The 19,661-nt window shown below is 40.1% G+C and overlaps 1 protein-coding gene across 1 annotated transcript; it reads right to left on the bottom strand.

The window, feature by feature from the left end:
• Window positions 1–2,367: 2,367 nt before the first annotated feature.
• Window positions 2,368–19,507, bottom strand: fbxo8 (F-box protein 8). Its single transcript, XM_076728304.1, has 8 exons — window positions 19,112–19,507; window positions 17,400–17,502; window positions 11,123–11,206; window positions 9,870–10,014; window positions 9,415–9,541; window positions 9,012–9,130; window positions 8,687–8,883; window positions 2,368–5,609 (listed from the first exon to the last, which is right to left on the bottom strand). The coding sequence occupies exons 2-8, from the start codon at window positions 17,500–17,502 to the stop codon at window positions 5,422–5,424; spliced, it is 963 nt and encodes a 320-aa protein (XP_076584419.1). The 5' UTR covers window positions 19,112–19,507; the 3' UTR covers window positions 2,368–5,421.
• Window positions 19,508–19,661: the final 154 nt, after the last annotated feature.

Genomic DNA, 19,661 nt, shown 5'->3' with positions numbered 1-19,661 from the left:
GCTGTATTTTAACCTCTTAACATCCATTGTTTTTCTTATTTCCTCTGAAGTTCCAAATTGGCTCTTTGTCAGGGACAGAAGTATCAAAAATACATCTGTTTCTGAAACACTGTACTTGACTTCCAATATAATAAATAAAATATACAATTCAAAGGGAAGGTTCTACAGTACAGTGAGTCGTTGGGACATATTTGGTAACTGGCAACTTTGGAATCTCATCAAGAATTTGAAATAAAGTTCTGTGGGTTCTAACAATGTTTGGCTGCACAGCATGTGTTTGTAATGACTGAAGCAATGGGCACAAACTACTCTTCATTGAAATTGTGGACAAACTGAGAAAAAATAGAGTATGAAAAATTATGACTAAATAAAGCCATCATCACAATCGCAATTCTTAACAGTCTTTGTATAGAAGCAATAATAATGTAATGTGCCATGATAGTAAAGCTATGTGTATGCAGCAGTTACAGTTACTTGATAATGGATGAGTGTTGGTAGTAACCTAGTAACAGGAGCAGCAGTGCCTGTATTGTCAATGCTGCGTTATAGCAGAACAGCATGAACCAGCCTGCTGTGTGTGTGTCTGTGAGAAAGAAAGGAAGGAAAAAGAAAGAAAGAAAGAAAGAAAGAAAGAAAGTGTGTGTGTGTGTGTGTGTGTGTGTGTGTGTGTGTGTGTGTGTCAACACCAGTGGCTGCTCTGATGAAGTACAGAGCCTCCACGGCTCAAGAGGCCATCCATCATCTCCATCAGGCTTAAGTGAGGCTCTCTGGACTGGGATGCCACCAGACGACAACCTGGGTCCACCGGTCTGAGCTGGACTAAATAAACACCAGCCCCTTCATCATCTTCCTCGCAGAAAGAGAGAGAGCGTAAGAGGGAGAGGGGAGGCTGTCTGACCGTGATTCTACATCCTGAGAACTCAGCACAGCTCCTCACACATATGCAAACATACAACAGATGATTGGTTTGTCAACTACAGACACATTCAACACTTTATTTAATTGAAAATTCTGATTCTGATTAATGTTGTAACTGATAAGCTGTGATTTAACATTGATGATTGGATTTTCCACAATGACACATTAATAGTCTTAAGTCTGGCCTGGGTACATTAGCATCTCTAATATGGTCATAAAATATAAATTAAACACCTTTTCTGTCGCAAATGTGCTTTACCAGTTTTTGGGTTCAGCTCAGATCTAATCATTGCAAAAGGCAGCTCTCACAAATTCTTGAATATACATGCATTTTTTCTGTTCTTCATGGGTGTCACATCCATGATAGAGAGGCTCACAATGGTACAGGCGGTTTTCCTTTTTTCACGAGTAATCAAGTGGTGCATTTACTTACAATGGATCATCAATAATATTAAAAAAAATTGCTTACTTATTTATGTAACCTATCAAGTATTTATATTATGGGACTTTTTCATTTCATGTCACTCATCATTTCATGGACTGGTAGACAAAAGATATTGGTTTTGGAGACTAAGATTTTCATTTGCAGTACATGAAAAAAACACCACCAAGGGATAGGTCATTCACACACATTCACACACACACACACACACACACACACACACACAAAAGCTATATGTCAAAGGTCATATTGTGTCTGGAGAGGATTTAGTCTTTTTCTGTTCGATCTCAAACACGCACATGCTTACACACACGCACGTGCACGTACACACACACACACGCATGCACGCACGCACGCATGCACACACAGGCCACGTTTGGGGAAATTGCATAGACATACATTTATTTCCTGGAGACTTGCCCTAAACCTAACTACTACTTGCCTAGCCCTAACCCTAACCTTAACCTAACCCTATAACATTAATCACTGACCCAAAAATTAACTGTTTTCCAACTGGGGACATATAATTTGTCCCCAGCTGCACCAGCCATGCCCTATTAAATGGTCTGAAATGTGTCCCCCAAAAACAGCTTCAGTCATACCCACATTAATTATTCCTATAGTTATGCTGCAGATCTCACTGCACATTGGCTGTTGTGACAAACCTGATGAAACAGCAATGTGATTGGGTGTTGTCATGGTCCTCTAACCCACCCAATGCCAGTAGAATGAACCCAGGAATGAACCCAATTATGACTTGACAGTACTGAGCTTTAGATATTAGCTAGTAACCCAAATGATCTCAGAGTTAAGAACTGACAATAATGGATGGAACTGTTCTCCCAGCATCAGTTTTGAGACTTTTATTCCTTTAATGCTTCTCATTTAAACTGAGAGCTGAGAATCTTTAAATGTCTGCAAATCCATTTTTCCCCAAGCTTTACTGTGAGCTAACTCACACTGCTCTCTTTCACATTGCTTCATCTAACGAGGAAGAACCAGATCAGTAAAATCAAGCCAATATTTAATAAGTCAAATATTCGGAACAATTTATCAGTGCATTTTGTAAGTCATAAAGTGTTCTTGTAACCGCATTGAACATAAACACAACAGGAAGTGGATTTCCTACATAATTATCATCATAAGCATTGTCATAATTAACAATAAGAAATCAGCAATAATGACTCTTCCATAAAATGAATGTTCTGTGTTCAGCCATGGTCAGATTTTACAATCTAATGAGGAGGCTACAGAATTTACTTGTATAGAAAACAAAATTACAAAATAAATAAAAGTTGGTTGGTATAGCAACCAGCTATCTAGATTATGATATAAATCCCCTTAATTAAAAAATAAAAAGATACAAAACTGCTTCATTGTGTCATCCAGTCTGCTGCTATGGTTACATTCAGTGTCCACTGTGACATTTCACTGTTAGCTGCGGCTACATCCTAGCTGCTGGGACTCACTGGTAAAAGCTACAAGCACAGTGACAATCATGTTGCATTTAGGTCTGACGGGCATCAATGTTAGGTTGGTTTACTTTTAAAAAGGAACACCTGGAAACATTTCATGAATTTGAGTGTTTGCAGTCATTAATATGTTCTGGGTTTTTCACAGACTTCCATTTGCCTGGATTGGCTTTTACACTTTTATGTAATGCCACTGTAATGGCTATGGAGGTATCAGTTACATGTACTGTACGTATTTACCAGTCTGACACAAAGTCTTCCTTAATGTAGTGTTTCCCTCCAGAAAATAATAAGCTTCTACTTTTTCAAAAATACATCTGAGAGGAGCTCTGTACTCATGAATGTATTCCATCATTTTAAATTACCTATTAATTTGTCACACTGCTAATAATAGTGTTACATACAAATATTTGCACGAATATATGTAATATCTATTTTCCAGATATTTTTAAAAACAATTGATTCTAAATTCAGGAACTAAAGCTAAATGTGGTAATTGGCAATAAATACATAGGTATTGTGCAAAAATATCAAATTATAGCAAAAATATGAAATTCTAGCAGTATTATTTTTAAAACAAAATCTTTAACAACCTCATTCACCGACTCCATACAATGGTTTTGTCCTTCTGTGGCAATTCAAGAGCCAAAATGAGAGAATAACTAGCTAGATTTTTCCACTTAAGTTCAGTTCCATGATAATGATGCCAAACTGCAATGCCTCAGTTATTGTTTTCCAATTTCTTCATTCAGCAGCATAACATGGAAGCTGCGCAAGCTGCACATTTTTTGCACAAGAAACACGTCATCTCCAAAGAAGTGTGATTATACATTTCCTAAATGTCAGGATTAAGAAACTGCTGAAATACATTCAACTTCAATCATAAGCTGGACAAAACTTGTACAAAGTTGGTTCCCACAATACCGAAAATATTAAATTTGGATTTCACTTTTCTTTTGCCTGTGTGACCATTAATATATATAAAGGAGATAGCCATTGGATATTAAGGAGCAATCCATTGGAATTGAAGCAGTTTTAAGAATTTACATGTATGTTTAATAATTTCCCATTTCTGGCATTCACCAGTCCTTTGAATATTTTGTTCTCTTTTAAATTCGCAAATTCACAATTCACAGGTCCAGACCTGCTGTATGAGTTACATACAGGTAGTGTGACTTTGTCAACATGGGAAAAACATGTTTGTCTCAAGAATTTCTAGATTCTGAATGAAGTTGGAGTATAAACATAAGACTGAAATTTACTGAAGTAGAATACACAACTGAAATTAAGTTAATGCAAAAATGTTCATCATATTATCATCACCATAGCATGTCAATTTAGTGAGAGGTATTTCATTCATATTTGATTTGCTTTCATATCTTTTATTACCATGTTTCGGCACCCGAAGTTGTACATTTGAAAGTTCTCTCAGTCCAAATGCTGCCTCATAGATTTTATGCAAGTCATCTAGTATCATCCTGTTGCAGTCAGGCCCCCTTGACCGCTTCTCATATTAGTCATGGACTACTTTACTGTAGACCATTTTAGCATCTAACTTCATGTCAAACTATTCCCTCTTTATTTCTGTCACATGATGATGATGACATGTATACTTTCTATGTTTTTCAGGCACTCTAACACTGCCACTGACACTGTAAATGTATATCTATTGATTTATGACAGTAGGACTTGGAATTACATTTTTTCTTATTGATTACATTTTTGTGAAGAAACTGCTCGAACAGAGTGGAACAGATAGCCCTGTATTTTAGTCGTGTTGATTATGCCAAACCTCACAGAAAAAGTAAGAGAGATTTAGGAAAATGTTCTTGCATGTTGCCCGATATATTGTTAATTTTACTCCGAAAACGGAAAAAGGAAAAGAAAAAAAAAAAGAATGAGGGACAGAAAGGCGGGTCTAGTTGAGTCTTGACTTTGGACATTCTGGTTTTTAATCACTTGACAATGTATCAAGGTCAACTGATTTTAAGAATATCTCCCAAGTGCCTTAACATTAGTTACATTGGTAAACGCTCCTAGTAATATTAGTAAGTGACTTTGTGTTAACCTTGTATTAATGTCCCGTGTCACTTTCAAGAAGAATGGACCAGTGTTTGTCCTACTGGTGAACATGGTCCAGCTCCTGACTAACAGGAAATCAGCATGACGATCCCGGCATCTCTGACAGGCTGAGGACAGTGCTGCTCCTCCTCCTCCTCCTCCTCGTCCCTCTACCAAATCAGTAGTACCCATCCATCAGTGCAGTATCAGAGCTTGTCTTCACGGTTCAGCTTTAAAACCTCAGTCTTTACAGTGACTTGGTTTTAAAGAGACTTCGGATTTTTCACACCTTCGCTTAAAATCTAATAAAATTACTGATATTTGGTAGCACAGTCTCTCTCACAGTGCAGTGGTGAATTTTATTAGTTTTTCTAATCTTTCTAATAGGAGTTGTTGCTATTTGTCTTGAAGGAAATGAAAATCCATTTCCACTATGTTCCATTTTCTAGACATGAATAGGAACCAAGTTACCAATTTCTATTCTTCAGTGCAGTATGAAGATTTCTACTGAACAGCTGGTAGGCAGAGTTAAGCAGCCACATGACCAATCAGGTATATGTTGTCATAGAGGTGGCCTACGAAGTCATCCGAGACATTATGTGCTGCTCGGCGAGTGTTCCTGATAAACTCCCTCTTGGACATTTTGTTTTTGACGTGAGGACTGGTCAGGTCGATGGACAGCAGGATCAGACTGTAGCATAGCACATACACAGCATCTGTAGAGAGACGATAGTAAATCATGATTAAACAGGACTGTTTCTCACAAGCTTTCACAAAGAGCTCAAGTGTAAGTCACTAGAGAGAACAGGTAATTAGTGTTAGCTGTTCAAACTGAGTAGTCAAGGCCTTGCTAGAGTGCCCTATAGGTTGAAATTTCATTGGTCAGAGACACAACCCTGTCATGGATTTCCTACAGACGAGACTTGCTGAACAATACATAGAACCTCAAAATCAGCACCTTATAGCAAAATTACTGCTCCAAGACAAACCACCATTAAGAGAGCGAAAATGGGCAGTAAAAAAAAAAAAAAAAAAAAAAAAAAGTACTGGATGGCATATCAGACTTCTTATGTCTGAATCAAATCTATGATCTATGTGCTAGTGATAAGTGTCCAATATTTCAAGGGGGGAGGGGCAGAGTGCCAGTGAAATGAAAAGGCTGACTTTCAAAAGGCAGCCATCCATCAATCTCTAGCCTTAGGCTCGAAACAAGTGCACTAATCCCACTAATCATATGAATGGGTCCCCAGAATTAACAGCAGCAGAGTCAGGGATTGGTTTGTGTATAGTCCACCGACATTAACAAAGCCCTCAGATGGTAAATGTATGGTCCATTGATAATACTGAAGCCTGGGATTATTTGAAAATTAAGCCTTGACCGTTTCCCCCTCATTTTGTGATTGGGCCAAGTAGTTTGGGCCAAGTAGCCTCAAAATTACTTCTACTGTCAGTACAGTTTTTAGCCTTCTAGCTGCAGGATTTAAAAATAGTGATGTAGTAGTGAAAGTGATATAGTGGTTAGAATCAGGACAGACTCGATGTTAAGGGCCAAAGAGGATGTTTCTGAATGGCATCACTTTCAAGTCAATATTTTGACTTGTACACCAGAAATATTAAAATGTAATTACACTGTCTTGAAATTTTCCTCAATGTATTTATGTTCTAGAGAGGATAAAGCCTCTTCCATCTAGACCAATCACTCAGCTTTCCTCTAGCGCCACCTAGAGGTCTAATTGTCACAGTACACAACGGTGATCACAATTTGTGTACAGTGTGCACGACTTGTTGATGTTCACTTATCGCAGATATACTGTGTTTCCATATATGTTGCCCAATATGTAACAAGACATTGCAGGATAGAAATGCCAAAAATATGTTCAGTATAATATAGACACCAGAGAATGAAAACAAATTCAGTTTTCAACTCTAAAATTTAAAATGTTCCCCTCAGCACATGTCTTGATCACAAAAGTTTAATAACCAAATTTACACACAGCACTGCCCCTGCCGTAGTCTGTCCCTCACAACAAACCAAGTGAGGAAGAGCTACAGATCTGGATGGCATTCATTCAAGGCACGTCAAGTCCTGTGCAGACCAGTTATGTGGGATGACTGAACACAAGTTCAACCTGATCTTCAAGCTGGGGAGAGTGCCACAACAGTGGAAAACATCCTATTTGATATCATTGCCAAAAGACTCTGTGCCTCAAGGACCTCAAAAGCTACAAGCCAGTGACACTGACATCACACCTTATGAAGACCCTGGAGAGGCTGGTCCTTGTCCATCTCTGCTCCCTGGTGAGCCCATCAATCCCACCTGTCCTGGGATTCACATAGCTGTTTCCCCAGATTGCAGTGTGATAAAGATATGACAGTTAATGGGAATGGTGGAGGTCAAGTTGTGGTCTGGAAGACCAAGAAAATATTCTGAGAAAACTGCTCATTGGATCGTTAATCAAATCACTCTGTTTGATTGTAAAAAGAAATCAGGAAGATATTGCAGACTCTGTGTGGTGGTGCAATTTTACTGTGCTTTAGTAGTTTGCAAAGGAATATATAAAGAATCCTGATGCATTTTGGAATCAAGTCCTGTGGACTGATGAAGTTAAAATAGAACACTTTCCCCACAATGAGCAAAGGTATGTTTGGAGAAAAAAGGGTGCAGAATTTCAAGAAAAGAACACCTCTCCAACTGTTAAGCATGGGGATGGATCAATCATGCTTTGGGCTTGTGTTGCAGCCCGTGCCAAGCGGAACAGTTCACCCATAGAGGGAAGACTGCATTAAATTAATTAACAGTAAATTCTGGAAGCAGACATAACACAGCCTTAAAAAAGCTGAAGGTGAAAAGAGGATGGATTCTGCAAAAGGGGAATGATTCTAAACACCCCTCAAAATCTACCTCAAGAGGTGCAAGGTGAAGGATTTGCCATGGCCCCCACAGTCCCCGACCTAAAGATTATCAAAATTTTATGGATAGACGTCAAATAAGCAGTGCATGCAAGACAGCCCAAGAATATCATGCAACTAGAAGCCTTTTGAAGGAAGAATATGGAGGCGAATATCACCCAAACAAGAACTGAAAGACTCTTAGCTGGCCACCAAAGTCTTCACAAGTTGTGGGGGGGTGCTACTAAGTACTGATGATGCACGGTGCCCAAACTTTTGCTTGATGTGCCTGGAGCAACATAATTATGATGTTGTAGGAATAACACCAACAAGGCGATATCAGATCATGCCTCTCCAATCCATTTTCACAATCACCTTCTGCTACCATTTGTCTCACTTGCCACTAGCTTCTCTGAAAATCATGAGTGTAGCATAATGTGTAAGTGATGTGTACATATCCTTCAAGTATTACATAAATAAACTAAATGCTGAAATGTTATGCCCTTTTGTGTTTTCATTTATATCATGCAGGGATGTTCACAACATTTCACTTTCAATCAGGTACTAACCTAACTGACATCACTCACTTGGTGCCTCCAGTCCGCATGTTGAAGTGTCCATCAGCATACTGAACCCCAAATTGCTGTACCATGAGTACGTGTGATTTGGTGAATGTGGCATGTGTTGTAAAGTTCACTTTGAGTGGTCAAAGTAGACTAGAAAAGTGCGATATAAATGCAGTCCATTTACACAGTGAGGTGACACCACATTTAGACTATATATCAAATGATCCATCTTTTGTAGAGGGGATGAACGTATGGTTTCACGATCACATTTTTTGTGTGTGTGTGTGTGTGTGTGTGTGTGTGTGTGTGTGCATGTGTGAGTGTGCGTCAGTACTAACCAGGACTGAGGCCCAGCTCTCGCACAAGACCAGGGTTACAGGTACAAAACCTGTGGCTGAATTTGGTGATAAGGGTTTCCAGATACTCTCCTCTCTCCTCTGGTGCGTGGATGTGTCTGAAGAAATCCCGCAGAGCGTTGGGGAGGAACTGGTTACTGAAGTTATGTAGGGTCACCAACTCATCCAGGACGTCCCGCCTGTACACACATAGACATGCACAAATACAGTCTAAATGGGATGATAGAATAATTACTGTCACAAAAGTATTCACTGTAAAAGTGGTGTGCTTTCTGGGCATTCTATGTGTGTCTTTGTCTGTGTTCACCTCTCATCCAGGTAAATCCTCAGCATCTTCCAGTTGAGCCGTCTAGTGTAGAAGATGAACTTTGCCAGCTCTGTTGGATGATCCACTAGTATACCTTTAGACATGAAATAACTGATACCCTACACACATAAAACACACACAAACATACGCGCAAACACACAAACAAACACACACACACACACACAGAAAGAGAGAGAATCATATATCATATATACACATCACTGTGTGTATAAATAAATAACGTACATATGTATGTATGTATGTGTTATATATATATACACACACACACACACACAAATATAAGTTCCAGACTCAATACACACACACGCACACACATTGCAGAAACTATGAAGCCATGTGCACCTATATGACTAGACATTTTGAAAGTTTGGCCATTTGTTACCTCCTGTGGGTTAGCATTGAATGTCAGGCTTCCTTCGTCTAGTTGAAGATAAAGTCTTCTATATGAAAAACCAGCAGGTAGTCTTCTGTTGTAGATGGAGCAGTGTCCCCATGTGGACTTACAAAGCCTGACACACATGGGATAGATATAGAATAGAAACAAATGAAAAAAGAACACAATGGAACTTTACAGCATACCTGTGCCAACAACAGCTTGCCAAAGAAAACAAAACACAAAGAGAGCAGTTGACAGAAGAAACAGCACAACAGCAAAAATGTGTAATTTGTCTGTTTTCACTTATTTTATATGTCAGTTTAGCAGCTCACACAATACAGCTGATCAAGATGACTGCTAGTCAGCAAGAAGCATTAACTGCATGAACCTCAATGAAATCTCCCCTTCATTACTTTGATCACCACACTAAGGTCAGAGAAAGTACAGGTGAACCTCCTTACCCTTGCCATAGATATTCATCATTCCCCAAGTCCTGCCACACACAGCCGGCCAGGCACAGATCAGTAGCATTCAAGTATGACAGTATGGTGATGCCCAATTCAGGTGGCAACATCTCCAAATCTATAAAACCCTGCTGTTCTTTACCTGCAGTCACCAACAAAAACGAGAAGGGAGAAAAAAAGTTAAATGACAGCTGCCTCAGAAACACACACACAATTCTTCAGTCAGGCTTTATGTTGTTAAATACTTCATGGTTGTGTCGCCTTATAGCAAGATGGCCCAGGGATGTGCTCCCTCTGTCAAATTGTCTTTCCTCCCACAGGAGGAATGTGTTGTCCTTCTGTATGCGTGTTAACCCTGTGACACACTGGTTTTGGTGAACAGTGTCTCTAACCAGTGTACCCTAACAATGATGTCATTGAATGCATTACGCAGATCTTCAAGATATAAGTAACAATCAAATATCTTCTCCCATGCAAATTTACAATCATTTGTGCTTAGTGTCTGTTGTAAAGGAATATTAAGCACACACACAAAGAGCTTTCTTTTCCACTACAAAGAAAGTTTTTAAAATGATTATTATTGAGTTCAACATTTTGATAACAGAGGAAAACAGACAAATTTAAAGGAGGAGAAACCAAGACAAATTTAAAGAGCACTCAAAAACAGAGCAGTTGCCTTATGTCGTCTGCTGAACAACACACAAAGACCACAGCAAATGGCTAGCTGTGAGCCATGTGTACTGTGCAACATTGAGTTATCTGATTAAAAAAAATACAACTGGTAGTAAAAAGCATTGTTTGGCTTTGCACTGTAATTGTCTAGCCAGTGAGGTTTTGCCTGTGGAAGATGAACATAACAATGCTGTCCTTGTTGGAAAAGTTTTTGTTTTTTGTTTTTTTTTTCAAAATAACACATTTTAGATTTGTAATCATAATACCATGAAAACGTGAAACCGTGATATTTTTGCCTAAGGTTATCATACTGTCAGAATCTCATGTCTAATCTCCCATGTCTAATCCTGTGTATGAATTAACTGAAGTAATGGCTTCATTCGTGGGTAAGGATCCAATTCCTATTATATCTAACTATGACTGTATGAGTTATGTTACTAGAACTCTGACTGTATGCACACACCATCAGAAACAATGGAAAAGAGAGGGGAAACCAAAGAACAAGCAGTATAGTTACAGTGTTGATACAGAGTTAGGAGGAATATTTATGTGCTAAGCCTGTGCTTGTGTGTTCATACCTCCCATGCGTGTTCTCAGCAGATGGTAGATGTCAGGGCCATAACAGTGCTGGGGAGCTCTTCTTTGGGGACATCCATCTCTCCCTAATAAAAAAACCCAAATCAGGATTTTTTGGGGGGGTTTCATTCATGCAGACATTTATATACTGTCTTAACATGTTTCCTGCTACATGCCCTTTTGCGTGAAGACCCTTTTGGGTAAAGACCTACTTGTGTGAGTCCACTGAGCAGGGACACAGGTAACCACCGGTACTCTTACACTACTCCTGCTGCCTTTCTGTGCACACACACCATGTGCTACCAATATATTCCGGTCATCCAGGACATGCGAAAATAATGCATTGGCCATAAAAGGCGACGCAATCCTGAGAACCACTACTCACCCAGAAAAACCTCAGCTACTCAGCAACTTTCCAAAAACTGGAAATTCACCAAGCTTACTCCTTGAAGCAACAGCTCCTCCTTAGAATATCATGCAATCATGGTTACTGCTCCCACTAAGCTGTATATATTGGTCATATATCGTCCACCTGGGCTACTGGGGAACTTTATAGCTGAACTGGACTGGACTACGCTCAGCCATTCCTGAAGATGGCACCCCACTGATTGTCATGGGTGACATAAATATTCATCTTAACAAACGCCATGCGGTCGACCTTTCACTGCTGTCCTCATTTGACCTCAAACAGGTCTTCACCACTCCCATACACAAAGCGGGCAAGACTCTTAACTTAATTGTGATGCGAAACTGCTGCATGGCTAAGCTACCCCCTTACATGTATCAGACCACTTCTTTATTGAATTCTCAGTATCCTTACCAGAGCATCCTCAAGCTCTGCCGCAGATGAAACCTCTGGTCCCTCACAACGGCTCAACTCTCCAATGAGGTCTCATGCCTCCTCATAGTGTCTTCTCCTTTTTCCCTGTGAATGAGGCAGCAGACACACTCTGCTCTTTGCTAGCCACCTCTCTAAACAATCTATGCCCACTCTCATCCAAAGTTGCTCATAAAACCCCCACCAGTCCATGGCTCACCGGTGTCATCAGAGAGCAATGGCCAGTGCTCAGAGCAGCCGAGAGGAAATGGAGCAAAACCAGAGATCTCCTGTATGCATTCTCCTCCCATCTGAAAAGTGCCAAGTCCACTAATTATTAGGAGAAAATCAGTAACGCCACAGACACTCGGAAACTATTTTCTGCTTTTATCTCACTACTCAATCCCCCACCGCCTCCACCCTCAACTTTGCTCACAGCCAATCACTTTAGTTCCTTCTTCACTGATAAGGTTTCGACCATCAGCAACCAGTTCTCTGAACCTGACGAACTCAGTAGGATACCACCAGCTAACAGAGCATCACTCTCCTCATTTTCCATGTCACAGAGGAGCAAGTCTCCAACCTCCTGCAGGCCATCTTGCCCACACTTGTCCCTGCTGTCACCCACATGATCAACTCCTCACTTAAAACGAGTGTGTTCCCCACTGCTTTTAAACAAGCCCAAGTAATCCCACTGCTATAGAAACCTACACTTGACCCAGCTCAGGTTGAAAATTACATGCCGGTTTCACTCCTCACTTTCCTTTCCAAGACTCTTGAGCGCACGGTCTTCAATCAGGTCTCTGAATTCTTTTCTGATAACAACCTGCATGATCCCAACCTGCATGATCCCAGCCAATCTGGTGTCTAAATCCCACTGCTTGTCCACAGGGGTACCTCAAGGGTCAGTGCTTGGACCCCTTCTCTTTTCAATATACACCACTGCACGTGGTGCAGTCATCCGCTCACATGGCTTCTCATACCATTCATATGCTGACGATACCCAGCTCCTCCTTTCATTCCCACCAGACGACCCCACTGTCTCGACACGGATATCGTCATGCCTTGCCGATATCTCGGCATGGATGAAGGAGCGACACCTTCAGTTTAACCTGGCAAAGACTGAGCTCCTTGTCATCCCTGCCGGTCCCTCTATACAACAACAGATCAGTATCCAGCTTAACTCAGCTCTGCTCACTCCCGCGAAATCTGCCAGAAACTTCGGTGTCATGATTGATGACCAACTAACTTTTAAAGAGCACTTGACCTCTGTTGCTTGGTCATGCCGATTTGCCCTGTACAACATCAGGAAGATCAGACCGTACCTGAGCATGCAACACAACTCCTAGTACAAGCGCTGGTACTATCATGCCTTGACAACTGTAATTCCTTACTGGCAGGGCTCCCAGCATGCTCGTTAAAACCCTTGCAGATGATCCAGAATGCGGCAACTCCCCTCGTCTTTACCCGCCCAAACGAGCGCATGTCACTCCGCTGTTCACATCCTTCCACTGGCTCCCACTTCCTGCCCGCATCAAGCATAAGTCCTTAATGTTTGCATACAAAATCACCACCAAAACCGTTCCGACCTACCTAAACTCCCTCATTCAGGTTTAAGCTCCCTCCCGCTCACTACACTCTGCCCAGGAACAGCACCTGGTGTTGCCAGCTCCAAAAGGCCCTAAGTCTCTAGCTAGACTCTTTTCTTCTGTGGTTCCCCGGTGGTGGAACGAGTTACCAAACTCCATTCATTCTGCAGAGTAACTCTCGATCTTTAGAAAAAGACTTAAGACCAAGCTCTTTGCTAAACACCTTCTCTCTTAAAAAAATAAAAACAACTCTCACTTCTCTCTATGCACTCTATGCTTCACTTCGTAGCACTGTCTCGTAGCACCTTTGTCCAGTTGGACCAGAAAGTTCTGTTAGGACACTTACTCTTGTTGTTGTCTCCCGTCTAGAACCTTGCTCGTGATGTATGAAAATCTCATATGTACGTCGCTTTGGATAAAAGCGTTTGCCAAATGACAAATTGTAATCGTAATTGTAGCATGACAAGGAAGTTGGAGACTGTCCTGGCATGCAATGTGGCCAAATACTGACTAGGCAACTTTTTTGCGCATAGCACTGGTGCTACAGAGATTAAACGCTTTGTAGCACAAACCACAAAATTATAGCATGAGTATAAAACGTCTCTTACCATCTCTAAAAACAACCACAAGTAGTGAAGTTCATCACTTAAACAGGTATTGTAATGTTGCATACAGGTCACCATCCAAGACTTAAGAAGAAATGTTTTCTGGCAAAACTTTAATTTGCCCGTAATGGTAAATAGCAGCAACATAACACTGTGTGCTATACAAAATATAATATAATATAATAATATAGTACACTTCAAATGAGGAGCACATCAGTATCAGTAAATTTATATAATCATACCTACAATATCATTGTTTGTTGTAATGATGTGTCATATAAACAAAATTATATAATGGCAGCCAGTACACATCCAGGAAGAAAAAAGAATATACTTAGTACCTAAGTACATAGGGTAAATTAATCTTAAATATTACATTACAGAGCTATTACTGTTACTACCTATATAAGATAAAGCATTTGGGCAAGATAACCCACATTTTGTAATTCAACGAAGTATCCTTTATCATAAATACGTCTGGCATTTGCAATGAAGGAAACAGCTTGAAAATCAGTAAAACATTCTGTGAGTTTTGATTTTAATTGTGGACAGCCCTGATATACTATACTGTATTCAGGGGCACGGCTTCCCTTTACCAATATGGCTGTCATTCCCTAGGAATTGTGGTAAGTGGTGTTTGGCTATATGTGCTCTATGTAGCTGGGAACATGGGCCCGTATTCACAAAGCATCCTAAGGCTAAAAGTAGCTCTTAGTGACCTCTAAGATTTTTCTTAGAATTTTCTCTTGGTAAGATAAAAGTTATTCACAAAGCGTCTTAGGCCTTAAAAGAGCTCCTAAGGTGAAAAACTGTTAAGAGGAGGGAGGAGGACTTTTAAGCAGCCTAAGAGTGTCTTAAACAGACAGGGATTGCAGCACGTAGCAGCGCTTCTCACACTCGTCGCTCGTGCGTAAAAGGAGAGGGAACGACGCATTGATCTGCTGGGCAATGCGCTCCCAAGTCTGCCTCTTCCCTTGGGCTGTGATCCCGGGCCCCAATTTCCCTCTTAATACTGTTTTATTTTCATCCAGGAGCTGTGCCAACAGCAGGCACTGCTCTTGTGTCCAGTTTGGCTTTCTTGTTCTCTTTTTATCCCTTTCGTTCGTTGTTTTGGTCATTCTGCCAAATCAAACCGCTTTTTGTCTAGCCAGTGAGGTTCACAGGAATTGCTGACAGCTGAGTCTGCGTCCATCATTAATATCAAATACATTAAGTAGTAAAATTACCAGCATGGACAATAAACATAACAATAAGCAAATCAAGCATGTCAATGAGGTACGTTCAGACATTTTGAAGCTGTGATTTCTTGCTAGGAATGTTAAGGCTAAGTTAGGAGCTCTCTTAGAGGACTCTAAGAAGCTTTGTGAATATGGGCCATGATTTTTAAGTGCACAATAGAGAACAACTAGCAAGTAGAATAGTGATGCCTCATTGATTCACCTCACACCACCAACCTGCTCTCACAGTGACTACTTTACATGCAGTCAATATTCGGGTCATAGTCAATATTCCGGTTTCTGAAACATTCAGAATAACCTGTTTACATGCATGAGCAAACAGGGTTATTCCTGTATACATGGTCATTGTAATCAATTGTGATATCCCGATCACAAACAACGACGCACGGACAACGTGTCAACGCACGGAGAACGTCATGACGCAATGCGCATCATTTCAGCTTCAGAACTTTTCGCTCACCTTCTTGTATATCTCGCTATCCCGGTGCTTTCTACCGTCTACAAAAGACATGATATTCATGTCTTTCACCACACTTACGCGGTGACTTGTCTCCTCGCTCCAAAAGTGTGGTGTCCTACGTTTCGCCATGGTTTCAACAAGTAGTTCCTGCACTCAAAAGACCAAGATTCCTTGTGAATAGAACATGCGCAGAACACAAATTAATGTTGCGTTCGATGGGGATATTCCGAAAGGCATACACATGACCAAATATTTGGGTTAGAAAAGGAGTGACCCAGGGGTCATATTCAGGTTTTTAAAAACTGGAATATGAGCAACTTCCGGTTATTCAAGGTGTTTACATGGCCGTGCGCAACCGGGATATTGCTGATATTCTGGTTATGAAAGGGTTTTTGACTGCATGTAAACGTAGTATATGTCTAACACTTCATTTCAAAACAGGTCAATCTCTGTCCAGACGAGCCTTTTGCAGACTGCCTCACACACACAGTGCAAAGCTATATCACATGTAAGCTACTGTAGTAATTTCATTAATCGCATGACTTTTCATAGCACATGCGACATATATGTCACACTGTACAGCCCTGAAGACTTCTGTATTGTAATATCATTGTAAATTATATTTTTTTCCCTAAAAAAATGAAACTTTGCTAACTCATTATATTGTCAGGTTCTCATGAAATGTAGTTGTATGAAATTAATTATGGAGTTAGTCCTTTGCCTAAAACATCTGCAAGCTGGTGGAAACATGAAGGGAATGTAAAAAAACAACTGTTGATGAAAACTACTTGTACAACAACCTATTATTTGGATAACACAATGATAAATAAACATCCAGTCTATTCACTGCTTTGCTCTGATTATTCTCACTTTTGGTGAGGTGCAGGTACAGGTTTTAACCTGTACTTTGCTACTTGAAATGTTGTATGTTGTTTCCAGTTTTTACTGTTTTACTGTTTATTACTGTCTTTGTACAGCAATTGTTTCCAGTTTTTACTGTTTTACTGTTTATTACTGTCTTTGTACAGCAATTATTCTACAAAACTATAGCATACCTGTAGTTTTGTCTGGATTGTTTTTCATTTTCTGTGCAAAAACATCACTCACACTGCAATGCTGTTTCATGAAATATGAACATGATTGTTCCATAATAGCAACAGTGTTGGTCATTTATATTGTCTTAGATCACTGATATTATTAGTCTTATGCAAATTTGTCATCTTTGAGTCTGGAGGAGTCACTCAGAATAATTATAGTTTTTTACATATGGCACAATCTTTAATAATCATTAAAAAGTCCAGTTTAACTGTTAAACTCCTAATCTAGTTTACTCACATTGAAGATGCATAATGTTTCTTCAAACATAAATAAAAATGAAACTGTTGAGATTAATAACAATGATCAAACCATATTCAGGCATACTGATTTTAGTTGATGATTGCTGTGCTGATATTATAAGTTGAAACTTTATTTACTGTTTGAGAACTGGAGCCCAGAACCAGTTTTCTTTTCTATAACCAAGCTCATATTTTATTTGAATTTAAATTAAAAAAAAAAAAATTTGGATTACCTTGTTCTCGCCCTCCCTCTCCTCTGTCAGCCAGTCGGTTGGCAAGCTCTTCCTGAAGCTGCTGCTGTTGTCTGGGAGGCAGCCTCCACAGTGCCTGACCCATCTATATGGCAGCACAGTTACACAGAGCAAGCAAGTCATATATATAAATATATACAGTATGTGTGTGCATGTGTGTCAAGAGTTTTTGTAAGTTGTAAACAGGACAAAGAGTGCAAAGAAAAAATAAATACTGCAGTGAGATACATTGAGCAGATGATTAAGCACACTATATACACAAACGGTGCATTTTTTACTTTAAAAATATAGTTATAAATGTTTTGTTGTTAGAGGGTTACTGCCACTGTATGACTGATTTGAGTGTTCACCAGAGTAACGGCTTGTGGGAAGAAACTGTTTTTGTGTCTGGTTATTTTGGTGCAGTGTCTATAGCACCTACCAGAGGGGAGAATTTGGAACAGGTTGTGTCCAGGGTGTGAGGGGTCTGCAGTGATGCTTCCTGACATTTCTTCACCTGCATACCATGCATTACATACATCTGACTAAACCAGTTGTTGTTTGTTCAAAAGAAGCCATCTAATCCTTGAGTCTGTTAGAGAGTTGTAGCAGCAGAAAAACAAGTAATAAAGGACTAATCATATAATTCAGCACAGGATACACTGGGTTTCATTTGTTCCTATGACCTTACATTACTGACAACCTGATAATTTCAAATCCACCACACAGTGTGAAACTTTGTCAAAAAAACAAACGGAAACACCGTAACTGCATTGTAACTGACCACAGATAAGATAAGACTTACACCCAGGTCATTATGCATAAAATTATACTCACCATGTGATAACCACTGGGCAGAAAACTTCTCAGAATGTAACACAATGTAATACATTGTTTTGTATCGTATCATTCACAGTATCTACTAGTGAATTCAACAATTCAGCACAGGCTTTATACAAAAATCTGCCCAACAATGATAAGTTGACAAAACAGGCTATTTTTTCCATTTAAAAAATGTGGCTCTGTAAGTTCATGTTGGTGACCTGTGGCAGCCATACAAGTTTCAGATGATTAAATCATCCTTTCACTGTATTAAACAAGATTGCGCAGTGCTTAGAATTTTATGGCAGACAGAAATTGGATGGCTGTGTTGGAGATTATATGCCAACCACTGACATCCTATATGTATATCACGTTACTCCTGCTGAGACACTCTCAACTCAAACCATTGTCAGAACTCTGTGCTGATCAACTTCAACATTCGCTTCGTAGGTTATTCGACATATACGTGTGTGCCAATAAACAAAGCAGTATTTATGTGCCCAGCCTTGTTTTTTAATGCGCTGCCCAGTCATCCTTTCCCTCTCTGCCCAGTGTCAGCTGTGTTGCATAAACAAATCCATTACACTGTTGTAAACATCAACGTTGGAAGGTCGAGCAAGCAAGTTACTTTGACCTGTAGTCCCATTTCCCTTTAATACCATTGGCCACACATATCACAACAGCATACGACATGGAACGTCATTGGCTGACTTGGCTATCACTCACAATCATCTTCCCCAGCTAGTTTAAGTTGACGAAGGCAGTGTCGACCAGAATTGGTTAATTTTGCTGCCCTATTAAACAACTTTTGTCTTGTTTCTTTTAAAAGCATGGTGCAGTTTTTCCTATAGAGTCATTCTAACGTTGTGATACAGCACCGTGTCGTTACCTACCTGAGTTTAGTGATTCCTCTGACAATCCAACCTGCACACAAGAACAGCTGGTAATGCGGTTTCCTGTTATCAGACGTATCCAGTTGTTTTCATTTAGACAAGTACAAACAAAAATGGAGGAGTTGCTCCTTTGTTTCAGGGGGAACCTTTCCTGCCGAATTCTATCGCTAGTACTAATCATGTGTTTACACCCTCCTCCTCCTCCTCCTCCTCCTCCTCCTGTCACCTCCGCCCCTCCTCCTGTCTCTCCCCTCTCATCACAGAAACGGATGAACTGAAAGAGAGTTTGACTTTTGTAACTCTGAGTCGAACGCATTCATTTTCCTTGAAAATACACGCTGTCTGTGACAAAATGCTGGACGATACAAACGGAAAAACAGAAAGCAGCGTGCATACAGGTTACGTCAGTGACGTCAAGTCGTTACAGTACGTGGAGAAACTCGGGTGCAGCAGTCAAGAGAAGAGCTTCTTCAACGATGTGGACATATCTGGAGCATGTGTAGCTGCGACACTGAGAGAACGATTTGCACTAAGTCAACAACTAGGTGTG

Source organism: Chaetodon auriga, chromosome 4, assembly GCF_051107435.1.
Source record: "Chaetodon auriga isolate fChaAug3 chromosome 4, fChaAug3.hap1, whole genome shotgun sequence".
NCBI lineage: Eukaryota > Metazoa > Chordata > Actinopteri > Chaetodontiformes > Chaetodontidae > Chaetodon > Chaetodon auriga.
This window is presented reverse-complemented; position numbering and strand designations above follow the sequence as displayed.